Consider the following 17,652-nt stretch of genomic DNA (forward strand, 5'->3'; position numbering starts at 1 on the left):
ATATAGAGGTTCAATTTTTAATTTAACGCCCAAACACATTTCGACTTGCAGAAGAGTTTTAGAAGTAGGTTTTTAGCTCTGGTTCAACAACAGTAAGCCACATCTTTATTTTGCCTAATTAATTTGTTCCAACAGCTGATGTCAGTCCTTACTAATCGCATACAGCATGTTTCAAAGGGCATAGAGCTGAAAAAGAAATATTTTTATTTGTGTTGATAAATATTTCAAGCCTGACTTGTTGTTGTTAAAGCAAGCAGTAATGCAGTTATTTTTATTTGTCACATTGTTTGAAGTAAGTAGATTATCCTTATCAACAAAACAATGTAAACCCCCCCCCCCCGTGTCACACACACACACACACACTCTTCCTTTTTTGTATTTCCTGTACATTAACTCTGGAGGATGTGATAACGTTCTAGTTAACCACACCACATGTGATTTGCACCCTTACCAATCAACAGCAATCCTCTTTAGTCTCCATATCTTTGAAGTTCTGTTTTTAATGTCAACCTGTTTCAAAATGGCACTTGCAATGCTGTTCTCTGACTCACTCTGCATCTCTGTCAGCTGCTTACCCCTGTCTCCTCGCTCTGGTGCTTGATCTGTTAAATAATATTGATTGCATTTTGCAAAGAGACAGGATATGGATCCAGCCAACAAAAATCAGTCTTCATCCGTATCCTGATCCCTTTTACAGGAGACCGTGCATGTGTTATTCAGGATGTGCGTTTTCCTGAACTTCTGTGATTGTGCGGAAGTCGTGATAGTGTCAGATCATTACCTCCTTTTTACCAGACTTCCAGCATAGCAAGTTTTACTTTTTTTTTTTTATTGTTCCTCAGCTGAACTAATTAAAAGTCTATTAACAATATCACCACCATATGGCAGCTGCAATCGTACCACAAGGTTTCCAGTGCCTTGTAGACTCTGTACAGCTGTCCCATACTGCATGGTTATCTGATCCTGGACTATAATTGTATGAACACGTCCCCTGCTAGTCTTGTTGTATCAGCGTCTGGCTGAGCTGTAATCTAATAACATAATAAAGGTATGATACTGTGTTGTTTCCCTTTGCCTCACACTTGGCAGACCAACTCAATCCTGGTCTGCCCTGCTGCTTTACCCCACTGTGGCCGGTCTTCATCTGTAGGGAATATATTAGTATTGTATTGATCCAACCTAATGCCTTCCTCCTCTGGATGATGTCATACACCCCTGTTTACTAAACCTTACTGGAGTAATACTAATGGCAGTAGTTAAAAAAAGAAACCCATTGGTTATAGGACAATGGAACAGTGTTCTTACAGATCTTAAGTAGCCTCTCTCACTCAGGCATCTGTGTGTGCGGCTGTATATGTGTGTGTTGTGCAATGAAATGATAATGTACCGGATGAAGAGGGGGAGTGCTCGACAGCTGCTATACATCAGCCGAGCAGAGGTGCTGGCTCAGCTCAATGGACTGTCGGATGGCACTGCTGCAGGTAGTGGGCTATGGTTGATGATGTCATTAGGGCTTTCACGGTCTCTCAAGGTTTCTGTCTGTTAATGGCAACGAATCAAGAAGATGGTGTGGGGAAAGAGACGCACAACAGTACAGTACTGTGTGCTGCCAGACACAACACACCCTTGTACAAATACAATGGATTTGATCCTGTTTGGGGTTTTATATTTGTATCAACAATCCAAACATTCCAAATACTTAAAGTGATGGTTCGGAGTAATTTCACCCTAGGGTGCTTTGCACCATGACCTCGAGACAAATGATTAAATAAGGCAATGTCTCCAAACTTACCTCAATTATTACTTGTCTCCTGCTAGTTATACTACAGCACTTACTAAAAAAAAAAAAAGTTAATATTTTTGTTGTATCTCTTTTCGGTGTTGTAATTTGTAGACCTCGCTAAGCACTCGTCTAACTGCAGGTAGCAGCAGCTAGCAGAAGAGAGCAGGCAAGTGTTCATAAACTTCTGGTGTACTTACAAACTTTCCAATCCATCGTTTTATGAGTACATAACCTATTTGTACTAGTGTAGATGTTTGGTATCATTTCAGGCATTATTAGTGGGGTAACTTACGAGATACAAATGTGGGTCCATTAGCCCCTGTACTAAGCTATTCAGTCGATAACGCTACTCTACGCTAACTCTCCCAATGTTCGACCAGTGAAAAAAGCTTCTGGGGGGGGTGTTTGGCTCGATGTCATGGTGCAAAGGACGCTAGGGTGAAATTACTCCGAACCATCACTTTAATTGTTTTGTGCTCACCCGCTGCTCTGTTAAACTAGCTGGATTGGGATTGTCCTTTGTGTTACAGGAGAATAAAGCGTCTTAGTAAGGTGTTAGGCCATCACAAGCTTCCTGAACAGCTTCAGTGCTTCTTGGCATAGATTCTCCAGTGTACATTAGTTTTGGATGTTACAGGTTATGCCATAAAAAAGCACCGTGTGTGAAAGCTTGTCCTGGGTGCTATCAAGAGTGGTGGCATTAGCAGCTCTGTCCTGCTCTACCCCATTGTATTTTCGGGTCAGTTAGGTTTAGATCTGTAGACCGCAAAGGGCATAGCATATGCTGTAATCAACATCATTTCCATGCTCATCATTGAATGGTTCAATGACCCCTTACTTATGCATGGAAGGATCTGCATTGTTTCTCCTCTTGTTTCTTCAAGTCTTTCCTTTTAATTTGTCACCGGTGTGTGTCTGATTGGTGAATGTGACCCATTACTACTAACTTAATCTGCAGTGTTGATGGCGGCGTCTTGAAACAGGAGCTACTGAAAGCAGAGTGATACGACAGTGTGGAAATAGGGATGAAAATTGTCATTACGAACAGAGTCTATGTGGCTTTCATTAATATGGATGGTTTGTAGGTCTCTGTCGACAGTCTCCAGTTGCAATATGTGACTACTAGGCATAGGCCCGTTACCGGTTTCAAGGTATACCGCGGTTTGATCTAGTCATGGTTTCAAAATCACTAGAAATCCCTCTCCCTGCCAGTGTGCAGTGTGTTTTTTAAAATAAAATACATTGTGTCCAGTGGAAAAAAAGTTGTTTTTTTACCCAGACATTTAAAAAAGTAATACATTTATTCCTGTAATTGCAATCCAGTAATAAGGTGAAACTGTGATATTTTTGCTGAAAGTTATCATACCGTCAGAATCTCATACCGGCCCATGCTTAGTGACTAAGACTTTTTTTTTTTTTTTTTTTTTTTTTTTTTTAAACCAAGTAATCAATACATGGAAAACATGTAGGCCTAACTTTTTTTATTATAATTCCTAGCATGTTGAACCTTATGGTTTTCCTGAACTTTGATTCATGTGAGCAAAGCTTATCTGAGCTCCAGGTCACTTTTTTAGCAGGGCTGCCCCTTCTTGGTCAACTAACCGGTCGTTTTGGTCTTAGTCGACTAAGATTGCTGAATGACTTATTTCCAAGAAACTAATGAGCACATCTCTGGTAAACAGAAGATTTAAAGTGGTGCTTTTGCATGATTCTTTGTAGAGAGTCAGTTTTACAAATCTGTCGATTGAATCAACTAATCGATTTAGTCGACAAAATCATGAGTGTTAATGGAGTAAGAAATGATTTAGTCAAGGACAGCCCTAGTTTGTAGTCTTTTATACTGCATGGTTCCTTACAAATCTATCAACTAGATGTACACCAACGACCGCACCAGCCCCTCACCTACCAACACCTACCTCAGTACTCAGACGACGCTGCCATCCTCGCTCTTCTAACGGACAATAGCTCTGTATCGGACTACCACAACACTGTCGCACATTTACCCCAGTGGTGTAAGCAGAACTTCCTCAATCCTCCATCTCAGTGTAGCCAAAACAAAAGAAATAGCAATAGGTCCCACATATCCCCAGCACCCCATTCTCATCAACAACAAACCAGTTGAAATGGTTGACCACTTCAAATACCTTGGACTCACACTAGACAATAGGGCTGTCCTTTACTAAAGAAATTCTTAGTTGACTAACACTTATACGATTTTGTCGACTAATTGATTATTTGATTTAATTGACAGAGCTGTGCGCTTTGAGAGGTGGTTAAGACTAGAAAAGCACAATATGAATGTAGTTAATTAACCATCTGTAAAACTGAGTTCCTCCACAATTAATCCTGCAAAAGCACCACTTTAAATCTTGTGTTTACCATAAATGTGCTCAGAAGTTTCTTGGAAATAAGTATTAAATATGAATAAGCATAAAAAATGACTAATCGACAAAAGAAATCTTAGTCAACTAAGACCAAAGCGACCGATTAGTCGACTAATCGACTAAGAGGTGGCAGCCCTACTAGACAACAAACTCTCTTTTGACCAGCACACACAGAACATTCAGGAAGGAGTCATCAGACTGTCAACCATCCGTAAACTCAGAGGACTCTGTCCCCCCAAAAAAATCTCCTTCTACTGTTGTATCAGAGTATTGTCCAGCCCATCCTGCTCTACTGTTCCACCTGTTTCTTCAACATGCTTTCTGTCACAAACCGGGTCAAACTGTATGTGTAACCAACATTGCAACATTTGCAAATTAATCAGTCTCCCCACACCCACACTCTCAGAGCTCACTTTAACCCTCATATTTTCTTTAATTTACCTTTTTTTTTTTTAAGGAATATTTGCATATAACTAATCCCCATGTGTTTCACATCACAACGTTCAGCACAAACTCAGCTTTCCGTACAGCGAGACCCAAATCTGTCCCAGAGCATTGTGTAAGGAGATAATTTGGCACTAAAGCTGAACCGTTGATGTTGGCTTTTTGAAATTCCCGCTAATCTCTTTTGAAAACAAACCTTAACTTATGATGTGTTGTACGAATTGTTTCAGTGCTTGAAATGTGTTTACCAAACTCTTAGGTTATGATTAAAACAGTAGAGTTGGTGTTTTGTCAAACATTGCGCGCCGGTTTGTCTTTTATCCTCCGAGGGTTAAAGGCCATAACGCACATCGCAACCACAATAGCGCAGGAGAACACCCACACTCAACCGCTATTTCACCATTCTGTCCTCTGGACGCAGGTTCAGGTCCCTGAGGTGCAAGAGCGCTCGCGATGGCAAAAGCCTGGTGCTTGCAGCCATAGCAGCCCTTAACAAAACACCCAAATTAAAGATATCGGTGCCACTTCATCTGTGTTATCGCTCGGTGTTATTTTCCTTAATGTCATTCTGTTATGTTTTCTGTTTTTTTTGTAAGCATGCTGCCTATAATGTACAATGTTGTGAAAAGATTTTCCCCTTGGGGACTAAAGCGTACTCTATTTTCTACATTTGATTATATTTCTAAAAGCCAGTCAGCCGTTAATTTTCATTCTTTTTGTTGGAGTAAAAACTCTACTTGCAGAAATGCTTTTGATAGCTAATCCATCAGAGCAAACTTGCTTCCAGAAATCAATTTTTGTCAAAGCTGCAACTTAATTGATACACACTGATTTCAAAAGTGTTAATGTCTTCTGGTGTGTTCATGTGGTAGTGATTGCCTTACAAATGCCTGTCCATTTTTTAAAGCGAGTAGAGTTGACTAATTGTTATCTTGGAGTAAAGAAAGTATGGTATGCTTGATTGATAATCTGTGACCTTTCGGTGTAAATGCATTTCTTTTTTTAGCCACTGTCTGTCCCACTGATATTATGCAGGAGCGACTCGTCCAATATGCATCTCATGAAAGGGGTGTATGTGGAGGATGTTGGGGCGCTTTAGTCAAACCAACCTAACATCTTCATTTGTTCCATTACTTTCGACATGGCTGCTGTGAGGCATATGGTGGCTGGGAGACAAAGGGAGAGGATGAGGGTCTAAATCAGCAATGTCTTGATGTCAAAGGATGTATGATGAATAACTCACTCTTTGTGACTGTGCACCATGTCTCATTGCCCCAAACATCCACGTCTGATCTCCAGAGGCACATTTTCCACATACCCCGAAGTTGCATGTGTTCAAGATGTTTTGGAAGTAGAGCGGAAATAATTTGCTTATTAATCAAGTGGCCAGTCAACAGAATATTTATCTGCAATTATTTTAATAACTTAATCATTTCATTTGCAGGCATGAATGCGGAACGGTCTCCTGTTTCAGCTTCTCAAATGTGAGGACTTGATGCTTTTTTTTCTTCTTTTTTTTTGTCATATAGGCTGTGATAACAAACTGAATATCTTCTTGTTTCAATGAAACAAGCATGTCGAATTTGTCCCCCTGCCCTCTGAGCAGCAATTATTTCACAATTGTCTGTCTGACACTTCAGAGACAAAATGATTAATCAGTGAATCGAGTAAAGACCAGATCAGCAGATTCATCAAAGATTATATTATAAGTTGCAGCCCTAAATGGAAGTGAATGGCTTTTTTGGTGTGGTGCTAAATTAATTTAAAACACAGAAACAATTTCCCAAAGTTATTTTGATGGCATAGTGTCCTGTTCTTGGATAGAGAAGAATACAATTGACAGGAAATGATAGAAGAGAGAGGGGAATAACGTGTAACAATTTCCTCAGCCAGACTTGAATGACATGGTCAGCTTTTAAACCCTAGGCCACGAGGATGTTCTGAAACTGCTTTCTTATGAAGCAATAGTCCCTATAAAAAGTGGTTAGGTACCACTAGATGTAAGTGAGAAAATATGTCTTAATAACTTTAATGTAATATGGGTGAACTGGCCTTTTTAATACTAAGACTGATTCTCTTCCACCAGTTTCAATATTAAATCTTTTATAAATTTAGTGTGTCAATTAGTTGTGGGTGAATTCGCCATTAATCCTCAACTAAGTTGTGACATTTTTCATTCATGCTTCTGCAGCTTACCTAAGTGGCGTGAGGTTTGTGCGCTGGTGTCTACGTCGTTTTAGTGTATCTCTTTAAGAGAATAGCAGAGCCGGCGTGTGTGTGTGTGTGTGTGTGTGTGTGTGTGTGTGTGTGTGTGTGTGTATGCTGGGGAGTGTGTGGTAGAGCGAGTGAGAGAGTGACAGGGATTAGCTTTGGAGCGAGAACCAACTCTGGAGGCATAGTGAGAGAAACAAAATGTCTCCCCTGTGCCTTCTGACCACGGTGGGTAAAGCTGTAGCAGGAAAAGTTAACCTTCTTGATTTCATGTTGTTTATGGAGAAGGAGAACCAGGAAATGAGTAGGGGGAAATGCAACCCTACCAAGCCACAGCCAAGCGGACCAATCACAGTTGTCTGCATCACCGCAACGTGTAGTTATATTTTTTGAGGTGCTTGTCAGGGTACGGCGTAGGATCCGTATCGTCACGTACGTAGCTACGCCAGGGATTTAACGCAGAAGCGTAAATCTCGCTTAAGCCTCCCTAAAGTCATGGATAAGACTTGGTCATCTCATGTAACAGCAGTTACAAGGAAATGTGGAACTCCTTTGTGACTGTAATACAGTAGGTTTGAAGTAACCAGTGTGTCTTGGACAAGTTATTGTAAACTGTATTAGTAATCTCTGGCTGTGACAAAAGAAATGGATCGCTTTGACTCTTGTTTAAAGCCTGTACAGTGAGCATTTAGTCTTTTACTGTAGCTTCTTTATAAAGACTTGAAGAGCTTGGAGGTTAACAAATGGCTTCTTTGGCCTCATTGCAATACTAAATATGCAGTATGGACATAATCTATCTTGTTTTTAGAATGTTTTTTTCACATACTGTAAAATCTAACGTTTTCCTGGATATTTCATATGACCGACACCCCCTTCGGAGTGAAGCAATTCAGCTGCACAAGCAAAAATGTGAAAATTCAGGAAGCAAGTCCTAAAATTATTGCAAGACCATCAAAATGTTTAGCAGGTTTTCATGAAAGTAGAAATAATTATAGTGGCTTTGCCGGTCACTTTCATTTCACCGAAGTAGCATGACTGTACTGTTTGGGAAGGTACCTCAGATCATGATGTATAAAATTGAATTAGTCATAATTATTAATAATTATAATTACATTATTATTATAACATCTAACAGTGCAGTCTGTATTTTTTAACCGTTTAGCACATGGACTTTACAGCAAGGCAGAAACAACATAGAATAAGACACAAACTGTTCATTGTAGAGATGCAATATTTAGTCAGTCGTTCTCAACTGCTTATATGTAAAAAAAAAAAAAAAAAAAAAAAAAAGATTCTGCCATTTATAAAGCAACGCTACCGAACATGGGATGGGTTCAGCTTCTGAAATGTAAGAATGTGCTGCTTTTCCTGGTTATAAATTATAATAAATGGAATATATTTGGGTTTTGTTTGGATGAAACAAGCCATCTGAAGAAGTAACATTGGGGTCTAGGAAATTGTGATGAGCATTTATTGCATTTTTCTGGTGGGTTATAGACCAAATGATTAATCGATTCAAAACCGAGCCAGTGCACTGGAAGGGAGCACACAGCCAAATCAACAGAGAACGGGCTCAGTACAGTCTAGTCTTCAATGCTGCTGCGAACATGTCAGTAATGAAAGCCACTTGCTTTTACTTTTGATTACATTTTATTTTCTTGTGCCAGAGAGAGAAGTGTTATCGGGGCTGCAAAAAAACATTTGCAGGTTTGACTTTCGCAACAGCTGGTGTTCATCGACATCCAGAGGCTGCACCTGCTCACTCTCCGTAACTTAATTTGGATCTCAGCTTTGGCTAAAATCCCAACATGTAAATGTAAATCTGTGGGTTTTGACCTGTGGGTTTAAGTTACCTGTGTATGTGTCTGCCTCATGATTGCATAAATGTCCTCTAAGTACAAGCTAATTGGGATTAAATGTGCAGGAAAGAAAATCTTTTGAAATGGAGGTCCGTTTGAGGTTAATCAATTGGTTACAGTTGGCATCTCTGGCTTCCTCTATGCTGTGTTCTACTTCCCCTTCACAGTAGCCTATTCACATTCACATCCTGTCAAAACTCAAAGTTTTCTTTAAGTCTGCCTTTTTTAAGTATTTACATTTATTTTCTGCCATGGCATCTTGTGAGCGTATCAGAGAGAGAATAACATTTCCCCGTGAATAAAAAAGGACATTTTCCTTTCCAAGAAAAATGGCAGACAGACAGAACCCTACTTTTCCTGTTTGATTTACAGCTGGTCTGGTGGCATTATGCCCATACTACTGTACAATCTTCTGTTTGCCATGTTGTGTGAACACCATAATCTATCTGTAATGGTTAGGGATAGGGTTCTCTAACATTTGATTTAATCTGAATTCAAATCCCTTATCAAATCTATTTAGGTTCAGCTTTCAGCATTTCTGTGGACGTGAAGGCATAAACACTGCAGTTTTGTGTTCACAACAATTAACAATAACCAAACTTTCAGTTTGGCCTTTGGGTAAGGTACTTAGGGAATTAGTGTTGATCAACTACAGGCTGCAGCTGATATAATCTACTGCTGGCAATGTTTGTCATTTCAACTGGTGAAACTGACATTGCCGGTAGAAAGGCATGCGACCTGACTATTTGGGGAAATCCGTCTAGTTGCCTTTTTGTCGAGATACGAAGATTGTTACACTGTTATCAATAAGCTTAGTTCAGCGAAAAGGCTGGAAACGGCTTTGCTCTGTCCATAGGTAACCAAATCTAGTGCCCATCACCTTTTTTTAATGTTCACTAATTAACACATGTTTGTTTGCTTAATCTGTACTAAAAATGACAAGCTGGGTTTTTATTGGGAGTAACGTAAAATGTCTTTGGCAAGCAGTGTCAACCTGGTGTCTCTGCTGGCGGTCCAGGAAGTCCCTGTTAATGGGATGGACCAAATGCTTTACATGTAGTAATAATAAGGGCCCATTCAGACCAGAAAAGAAGTTTCACTTAAATGGCCCATTTGCGTGTCTATGTTGTGTTCTTTAACCACCAAATGTGGCACAATTAGACTTTATATTTCACAATTATTGTTTTCTGTCAGATCGTTTATGGATCTGGACATTTCCGACCGCACTTGAAGGCAGCTTCATTTCACTGAGAAAGAAAAGCGACGGAGGGACTGTGCTCAAGCTGGAGGAGTGGCTTAATGAAGTTTTATACCTGCATGATGGTATGGAGGTATAGAACTTCTGTCTTGTGTCATGCTGACACAGAAACTTAACGAATGAAACCGCTCTTCTCTGGCCTTCTGGGAAATCGACGGTGAGCTGAATTATGAATGATTGAACTGCCTTCAACCATTTCTTCATGTGTCTGGAATTTCAGTGATCAAGTCTCTTCCCGGCACTACCCTAATCTGGGGAATTCAACAAGGATTCATTGAAAGAATTGCTCCACATTGACCCGGAGTCACTTGTCACACTCTGTGGGGGACAGAGAGCAATAAACTGATTCCTGTGCACCCAGGGCAGTATCCCTGTGTCTATTCTGGTAGCTGTACTGAAAATGAAACGTTTACTGACAATGAAACATTTACTGTAAATGAATGAATCCTGCTTCCTTTTTTTGAGATTTACAGTCAAAGAAGTTTAACCGGATCTTATGTGTATGTTTGGTAGTACCGTGTCATCCGTTCTTGGTCTATTTTTGCTCTAGCTGTCCTTCACACTTCCTTGGCAGTCTAAAAAGAGTGTAATTGTGTTAAATGTTAGTAAAATCCCAGAGATGTTGGTGTGTGTAGAAAGCATCAGCTCTTGCGTTTCCCCCGAGTCTGTTCAGAGCTCATTTAACCAACCACACAATTAATCACATCCAAACTGGGACTCGTTAACATATTATCAAATGGGACATTCCTGCATATAGGGTAAATGGGCATGGAAACCTTTAGGAGGCAGATAAGAAGTCACAGTAATAGTCAAACCGCACTGTTGCTGAGGTATGTATGATGCAGCTACATTTGAAATGACAATGAGCTAAAAAAAAAAAAGTGTGTGTGTGTCTCTTCAACCAAATGTTTTTTATTCTTAATCTTTTTGATTTGTGTCTCTTTCATAACTCACCGATGCTCGGGGGAGGCACCCCTTTCGAGTCTATAGTTGTAGTACAGTAATGCTAGGATTGATTGGTACACAGCCAAGTTTTTCTGCCTGGTTGCGCATCAGAACCAGAGAATTGGTTCTCAGCCATATCTCTGGTCTGATCTGACAGCAGGGACACAGAGGGGCTTCTTGGCAAACTGAATAACAGCAGAGCTCAGCTGAGCAGAACGTAGAGACAGGACTGTCATTTACCTGGCGCAGAGGGGGGGAGAACTGGGGAGAATGGCGGAATTGTGTTTCTTTAGAATAAATTGACTTCAGTGGGATAATAGGAGCTCCTGTAATATTTTGATGGGCTTGTCTCTCTGTAGACCTTCTGTTGTCAGGACTCTCCTCTGGCAGATGTTAATGATGTTAACCTCTTGATGATGATGATTAACTAGGGCTGGGCAATGAAATGGGCCCTTGACTTCAATATAACTATAACATCATCATAATAAGAATAATCATACCGGATGCCTGTATTACCACAATGCAACTTGACCGCCATCAGTTTGGTCAGAGATTCAGATGTGTTAAGCTAGCAGCAGACCACCATCTGCTGTCGGTGTAATACACTGGCTGATGGATAAGTATCTCATACAACCCTACTTCAAAAATCCGAACTATCCCTTTAAAACCACCTTCACTCTTAGTTTGACAGTTTCTTATAACCAGTCAGCGGTGCATCTGTTTATTTGAAGCTGTTGTCTCCTAACAGCTTAAACTGACCCCTGGAGATGCTGCCATGGCAACAGGTTAGCGTCAAATTGGAACCACATGAGGTCTGTGATTGGTTGGAGTGCAGTTGGATTTGTAGCTATTAATATTGTTGCAATGAACTCTTTGACTGGCAGCAGGCCTGGAGGACACGCACACACTAAAGTGGTGATCTCACATCCAAAGGACCTTCTGACAGCTTGATTGACAGCTTTAGTGTGTGTGTGTGTGTGTGTGTGTGTGTGTGTGTGTGTGTGTGTGTGTGTGTGTGTGTGTGTGTGTGTGTGTGTGTGTGTGTGTGTGTGTGTGTGTGTGTGTGTGTGTGTGTGTGTGTGTGTGTGTGTGTGTGTGTGTGTGTGTGTGTGTGTGTGTGTGTGTGTGTGTGTGTGTGTAATCCTGACAGTCTATCACATCTCTTGCCCCCATTAGTGCATCCCCTGAGTTCAACCCTGAGGCTTGAAACACGATGCCAATTAAGTGTAGAGAGTTTTACTGCAGTTGTTATTCTTTCAAAGCACATTAAGGACCTCTCTGGTGCAGCAGCGGTCAGCGATGGATGTTGTTTCATCGGACTGCCGCAAAAACCTTTTGAGTGAACCACAGCTCTGCAAATGTAGTGCACAAATACATGACACAGACCTTGCTGTATTTTGTTTATCCCTCATATTTACTTTAAAATCTAGCTCGGGAAATGACACATGAATGGCCACGGTTAATTAATACCAACATTTGTGACGGAATACAGTAGGAGCGATAATGATGTGATGATTCTCTCAGGCAGGTAACTTTGACCCCTGACCCACGCTCATTTACAGTAACTCCTTAGCCACATACACAAACACTCACAATGTGACTGTGTGCTCTCCAGTGTTGTAGTACTTGAGATCGGTCTTGGTCTTCAGACCAATTTTTGAAGGTCTTTGCCTTGTCTTGGAACAGACTGCATGTACTCTGTCTTGTCTTGGATAAAAAGGACTCAAGATTTTATTTTAAGGCCAGTCAAGACCTGGCTGCAGGGTTTCGCTAAATTGCCTGTGCATTGTCTGAATTAGGCCTATGTGTAACTTAATGCAACTAATAATGACTTGACTCATATCTTATTTGAAATTTTGTTACCGTAAACCCCTCTCTCCCTGCCCCCACGCACTCCCAAGAATGTGAATGCGGGAGACAAGAGAAGCTCTGGCTGTGTAACACAAATCTGGTCTTGGTCTTGAATCAGTCTCGCCCTGCCTTGGTCTTGGCTCGGTCTCAAACCCTCAAAGTCATGGTTTTGTTTCGCTATCAATACGCTCTGCTCTTGGTGATGACTTGGTCTCTGTTTAGGTGGTCTCTCTCGACTTCAACGCTGGTGCTCTCTGCCCATCAAAGTGACCTGTATTCTGCAGCCATATCTCACCAATTCACAGTGAGGTCACACTGATACAGATAGAATTACCAAAAGGGAGTAAATTACTTTACTGGCTTTGCATTCAACTCCCAAAATCCACTTCACTTTCACCAATGGCTTCGGAAGTAAGGAATCAAGGCATGCAGACAAAAGAGTTGAATAATTATAGACTGGATGTAAACAGGCCATCCCCAGGTTTTTATTGATTTCTAGTTGCAAACACATGCAGCTACAGTAGCATCATAACACGCTAAAAAAAAAAAAAATGAAAAAAAAGTTTCATCTTTTCACCAGCGTTTGGAAGATTTGTCCTCAACATATAGTATGTAGAATATTATAATATAGAATTGTCAAAATATATATTGTCAAATATACTTCTTTTTCCTTTGGGAGACTGCTGTGTAACTTATTTTGTTTCACAACAAACCAACACACTGTGGGTTTTTACTGTCATGTGAATCACGGTTAAAGACAGACAGACAATTTGGTATTGAGTAAACCTTGCTACTCAATTATATTAGCTACTTCGTCAAGGTTGATGTAGAAATGGGTGACAAATAAAAGAAAAAAACACCACAAGCATCCAGAAAAGCTTAAGTGCTCCTTGGCATACACTCTCAAGTCTCTGAAGCCGTAAACCATTTACTAAATATTTATATACCTCCCATAATTGGTATGAGATAGGTTTGGATAAGAAAAGCTTTCATCAAAAATATAACCAGATTAGATTAATTGATAATTAAAAGAAATGCTAATTAGTTGCAGCCATAATGCATGCAATTTCCACTGATGGTGTTTTCATTTTTGTTCCTTTTCAGTTACCAACAGGATATTGCTGGATATCTAAAGGCATCATCAAGGAGTTGTTTTCAAGTCACGTTGTATGAAGTCATTCAGTCTTTTTAGTAGTCTGTGAGGCTAATCAAAATTTGATTTGATAAAATGTTTATCTGTGAGCAAACAAAGTGGTAACTAATGCTCTAAATTAACAAAACTTATTCTATTTGTTTTAAATTAGTTTTTCCTGTGATGCAGTTTGTAATTCTCATTCACCCTCGACTGTGTCCCTGATACTTCGACCGAGTAATCGACTACTTTACCATTTAGGTTGAGTGAGAAATGTATTTGAGCGCTGAGGTGCTTTCTGGTTGGTCTTTAACACATGATCCCCCATCCTCTTCGGCACCAACCTGAGATTGCCAGCTGTTGCACAAGAAGCTCATATGGCCGCTAACTGTTTGTGAGATTGTATCCGCATAATCATCATCTTGATAAATACCGTACTTATCCGAGACAGTGCAGTGATGAACTGAGGTGGCAGCTCTGACTGTGCTGGTCGGAAGCTTCTTAGTGGACCTGTGTGGCATTCTCCCCGCCCCCCCCCCTTCCCATCCCGCCATCAACGCTGGTTTCTGATTACTGCCGTTTCACTGACCTCCCATCTGTCTGCTTGCTTTTTGGTTTCTTAATCCTGTCATTTTCATACTGCGGAGCTTGAGTGTTTGCTTGGCAAAACAGGTCTTCGTGCAAACACACACACACACACTGCCTAGTGGTGAGAAGGAGCTAAAGCTTAATTGCTGTCAGTGGTAGTGCAGATGGCTGCATTAACTGAAGTTAAGACGACCCTTATGTAAAACCTCTTGTGTAACTCCCCAGGACAGCCCCATACTGCCGCAGCTTTCGTGACCCTTGTCTGTCTGAATCTATCCAAGAACAACAGGGAACCACGTGGACCGTCGCTCTCCCTTTAGTGGAAATCATGGTCCTGAATCTCCAGGTTGTTGGAAACAAGAATTCCTGCAAACGCATATTCACCTCCTGTAGTGATTTATTACACACTTTGGCGATCACCTCTGTGATAATTTATTACAGTCTGTGCTTGTGCTATTCTGAGACAAACTTCTGCTTTCCTGTGGATAATCGCATGCATTTGGTTGTTTGAGAGTGGCTCAAGGTTTTCTTCCGGTGTACTGCAGGTCAGCACCAGGAAATGTTCATGGGCTTGCTTTTGTAGAGTTTCTAATGTGATTTTTAAAAAACAAAAATTAGTCCTTTACATTCTATGCATCAATTTTTATTTTTTATTTTTTGCATTCTTTGCTTAATACCTTTTTTAAACTGTTGTTACCCCACATGTATGTCATCCCCCTTTTTTTTTTTTTTTTTTTTTTTTTTTTTTTTTTTTTTTTTTAAGCCCAAACTCATCTATAACTCTGACTTATCATTTTGTCAATTTTTAACAAAGAATAAAGCTGCCAAAAGAAAAACAACCCAGACTTTCATTTCTTGTTTCTTATTGTGAACTTCCTCAGTGAATACATACATACATACATACATACATACATACATACATACATACATACATACATACATACAGTATATTCTTATTTGAATGTGATTTCTATTCTCTAGTAGCTAATCTGTCTGTTTTTTGTGCCTCCTCTTTAGGGCAGCACGGGCAAGGTGTCACAGTTTAGATCATCATGCCCTTTGCTCTGGCAGCAGGACAGGAAGTGTGTGTGTAAGCGCCCCTGGTTGGCTCTGCTGGGATGAACATGCCACTGCACCAAATCTCTGTCATCCCCCGTGATGTCACCTCATCGCGGGTGTCCGGCAGTGGGAAAGCTAAGGACAAGGACAAGCAGGTATGTGAAGAGTTAAAAGGCTGGGGACACAGCAGATTATTATGGGGTGGTTTCATCCCATAAAGTGTAGTTTTGATCTTATAGGGATCTACAATAGCAAGGGGGGGGGGGTTCTGATCTTAGCTTTGCAAACTGAGTTGCAGGCTAATCTTATGCCACACACATTTGTTTACTTAACATCTGCACATGCCCCAAACAAATCCAGTAGAGTTTTGTGCCTTAACCTAACCATAACCATCACAACCTCAGTTTTTACCACAGCAAACAAAAATTCTATTTGATTTTTGTTTTGTCATTGTTTCAAGGCAGAAATGATTCTTTTCGTATCCGCTCCACATTAAGTCATGCTGTGCTTATTGTCACTCACACCCACAAGAACAAAAAATTTGCCATATGCCTAAACTTTTTAATGTCTGTTCCTTTTTTTGTTTATTGTGTCATTGTTATAAACTCATTTTGACAGGTCGAAATTTGTATTAAAAAAAACAATTCTTTGTTTCATCGGGGGGGAAAAAAAAAGGAACCTATAAAAAAATTTAGATCTAAATTACATGAGTTAAATGCAGGTGGAGAAAGTTACCCCAGCTGTACTGTAGTCATTCACCAGAGAACAATTAAAAAAAGAAGTTATTTTTTATTTTCCAAGGGTGTCAATCCTAACACAGCAATATAAATTCTGCATTACGATGTTTCGCTCACGAACAAATTATGTCTGTTGCCTGTGGGCTGAGCAGAGGTTTTGCATCTAATGAGGCTGGTCAGAGTCTGGTCTGCTTTTCCATTTTTGCCTAAAACTGCCTCTAGGCCATCTGGTTGCAGTTGAATAGTGGGTAAAATACAGGATTTGGTACTTTTTTTTTTTTTTTTGTGCTGCATTTTGTAAATTGTTTCTACTTCAAATTTACAAAACTACTCCGTAAAATCACCAACGCCAATGAGAGCACTTTTATTTTATCATCTCTGCTGCTTTTAAAGTTTTATTTTACACACTCAGGATAGTCGCACACAAAAACCTGTGATTTGGAAACCAGACCTGCCACATCTGAAAAGTTAATTTGAGCCAATCACAGATTGCTGATTTGAGGAGGATTTGACTTTTTCTCAGAATTAAAAGACTTTACTTTCTTTCCCCCCCTCTCGGTCTCTGTACTCCAGCAGCATCAAACTCCACAGTGAAGTGCTCTCAGAGTGCAATTACTTTTTTGAGCTCATGAACAAAGCGAGGTGCTAAGACAATATGTCCGTGGCCTGCCCTTTTTACTCTGCCTCATCAGCTCACAATAGATCCTGGGTGCTAAGTGCAACAGCACAGGTGTTCTTAAGAGGTTTCTTCATGTTGCATATGGTGCTGTGTTTCAGCCTCCTGTGCTGTAGAAGTGATAGTATACACAAACTGTAAACTGCCACTGACATGTGTGTGTGTGTATGTATGTGTGTGTATATATATATATATATATATATATATATATATATATATATATATATATATATATATATATATATATATATATATATATATATATATATATATATATATATATACATACATACATACATACATACATACATACATACATACATACATACATACATACATACCAGTGATTCATGCGCTAGCCTAATCTGTGTTTACTATGAAGCTCAAAGGCATTCCTTGTCATTGCAGAGGTGAAATACTGAACTGGGATTCACTTTTAACTGGTTTTATTTCGTACAAATTCCGAAAGTTATATAAAGGTGTGCATTTGTGTTGCTGAAATACCTTTTTGTACAATGCATGGTTAACAGGATTAAGGGGTTTAAACTTTGAGAGCAGTTGTAGCAAGGTTACCTTAGTCTGCTGGGGAATAAAAGTGAAACTATAAGCTGTATAATGTCTGGAGGGCATTTGGGCTCCCTTCCGCCGTGTTTGCTAAGTGTAAAGATCCACCCCTGCATCTCCCTGCTCAGAATCACTCTCTCCCTCTGTGTGTCTCCTGCTGG

General features: G+C 40.0%; 1 protein-coding gene across 2 annotated transcripts in view; it reads left to right on the plus strand.

Moving 5' to 3' along the window:
• Positions 1-17,652, plus strand: part of marchf8 (membrane-associated ring finger (C3HC4) 8) — a 90,822-nt gene that overhangs the window by 3,915 nt on the left and 69,255 nt on the right. For both annotated transcript variants that reach the window (XM_028603488.1, XM_028603489.1), the window contains exon 2: positions 15,473-15,669. In XM_028603488.1, the coding sequence (XP_028459289.1) occupies positions 15,574-15,669 (96 nt within the window). In that variant the 5' untranslated portion in view covers positions 15,473-15,573. The remainder of the gene's footprint in view (positions 1-15,472; positions 15,670-17,652) is intronic.

This window comes from Perca flavescens, chromosome 17, assembly GCF_004354835.1.
Source record: "Perca flavescens isolate YP-PL-M2 chromosome 17, PFLA_1.0, whole genome shotgun sequence".
NCBI classification, from domain to species: domain Eukaryota; kingdom Metazoa; phylum Chordata; class Actinopteri; order Perciformes; family Percidae; genus Perca; species Perca flavescens.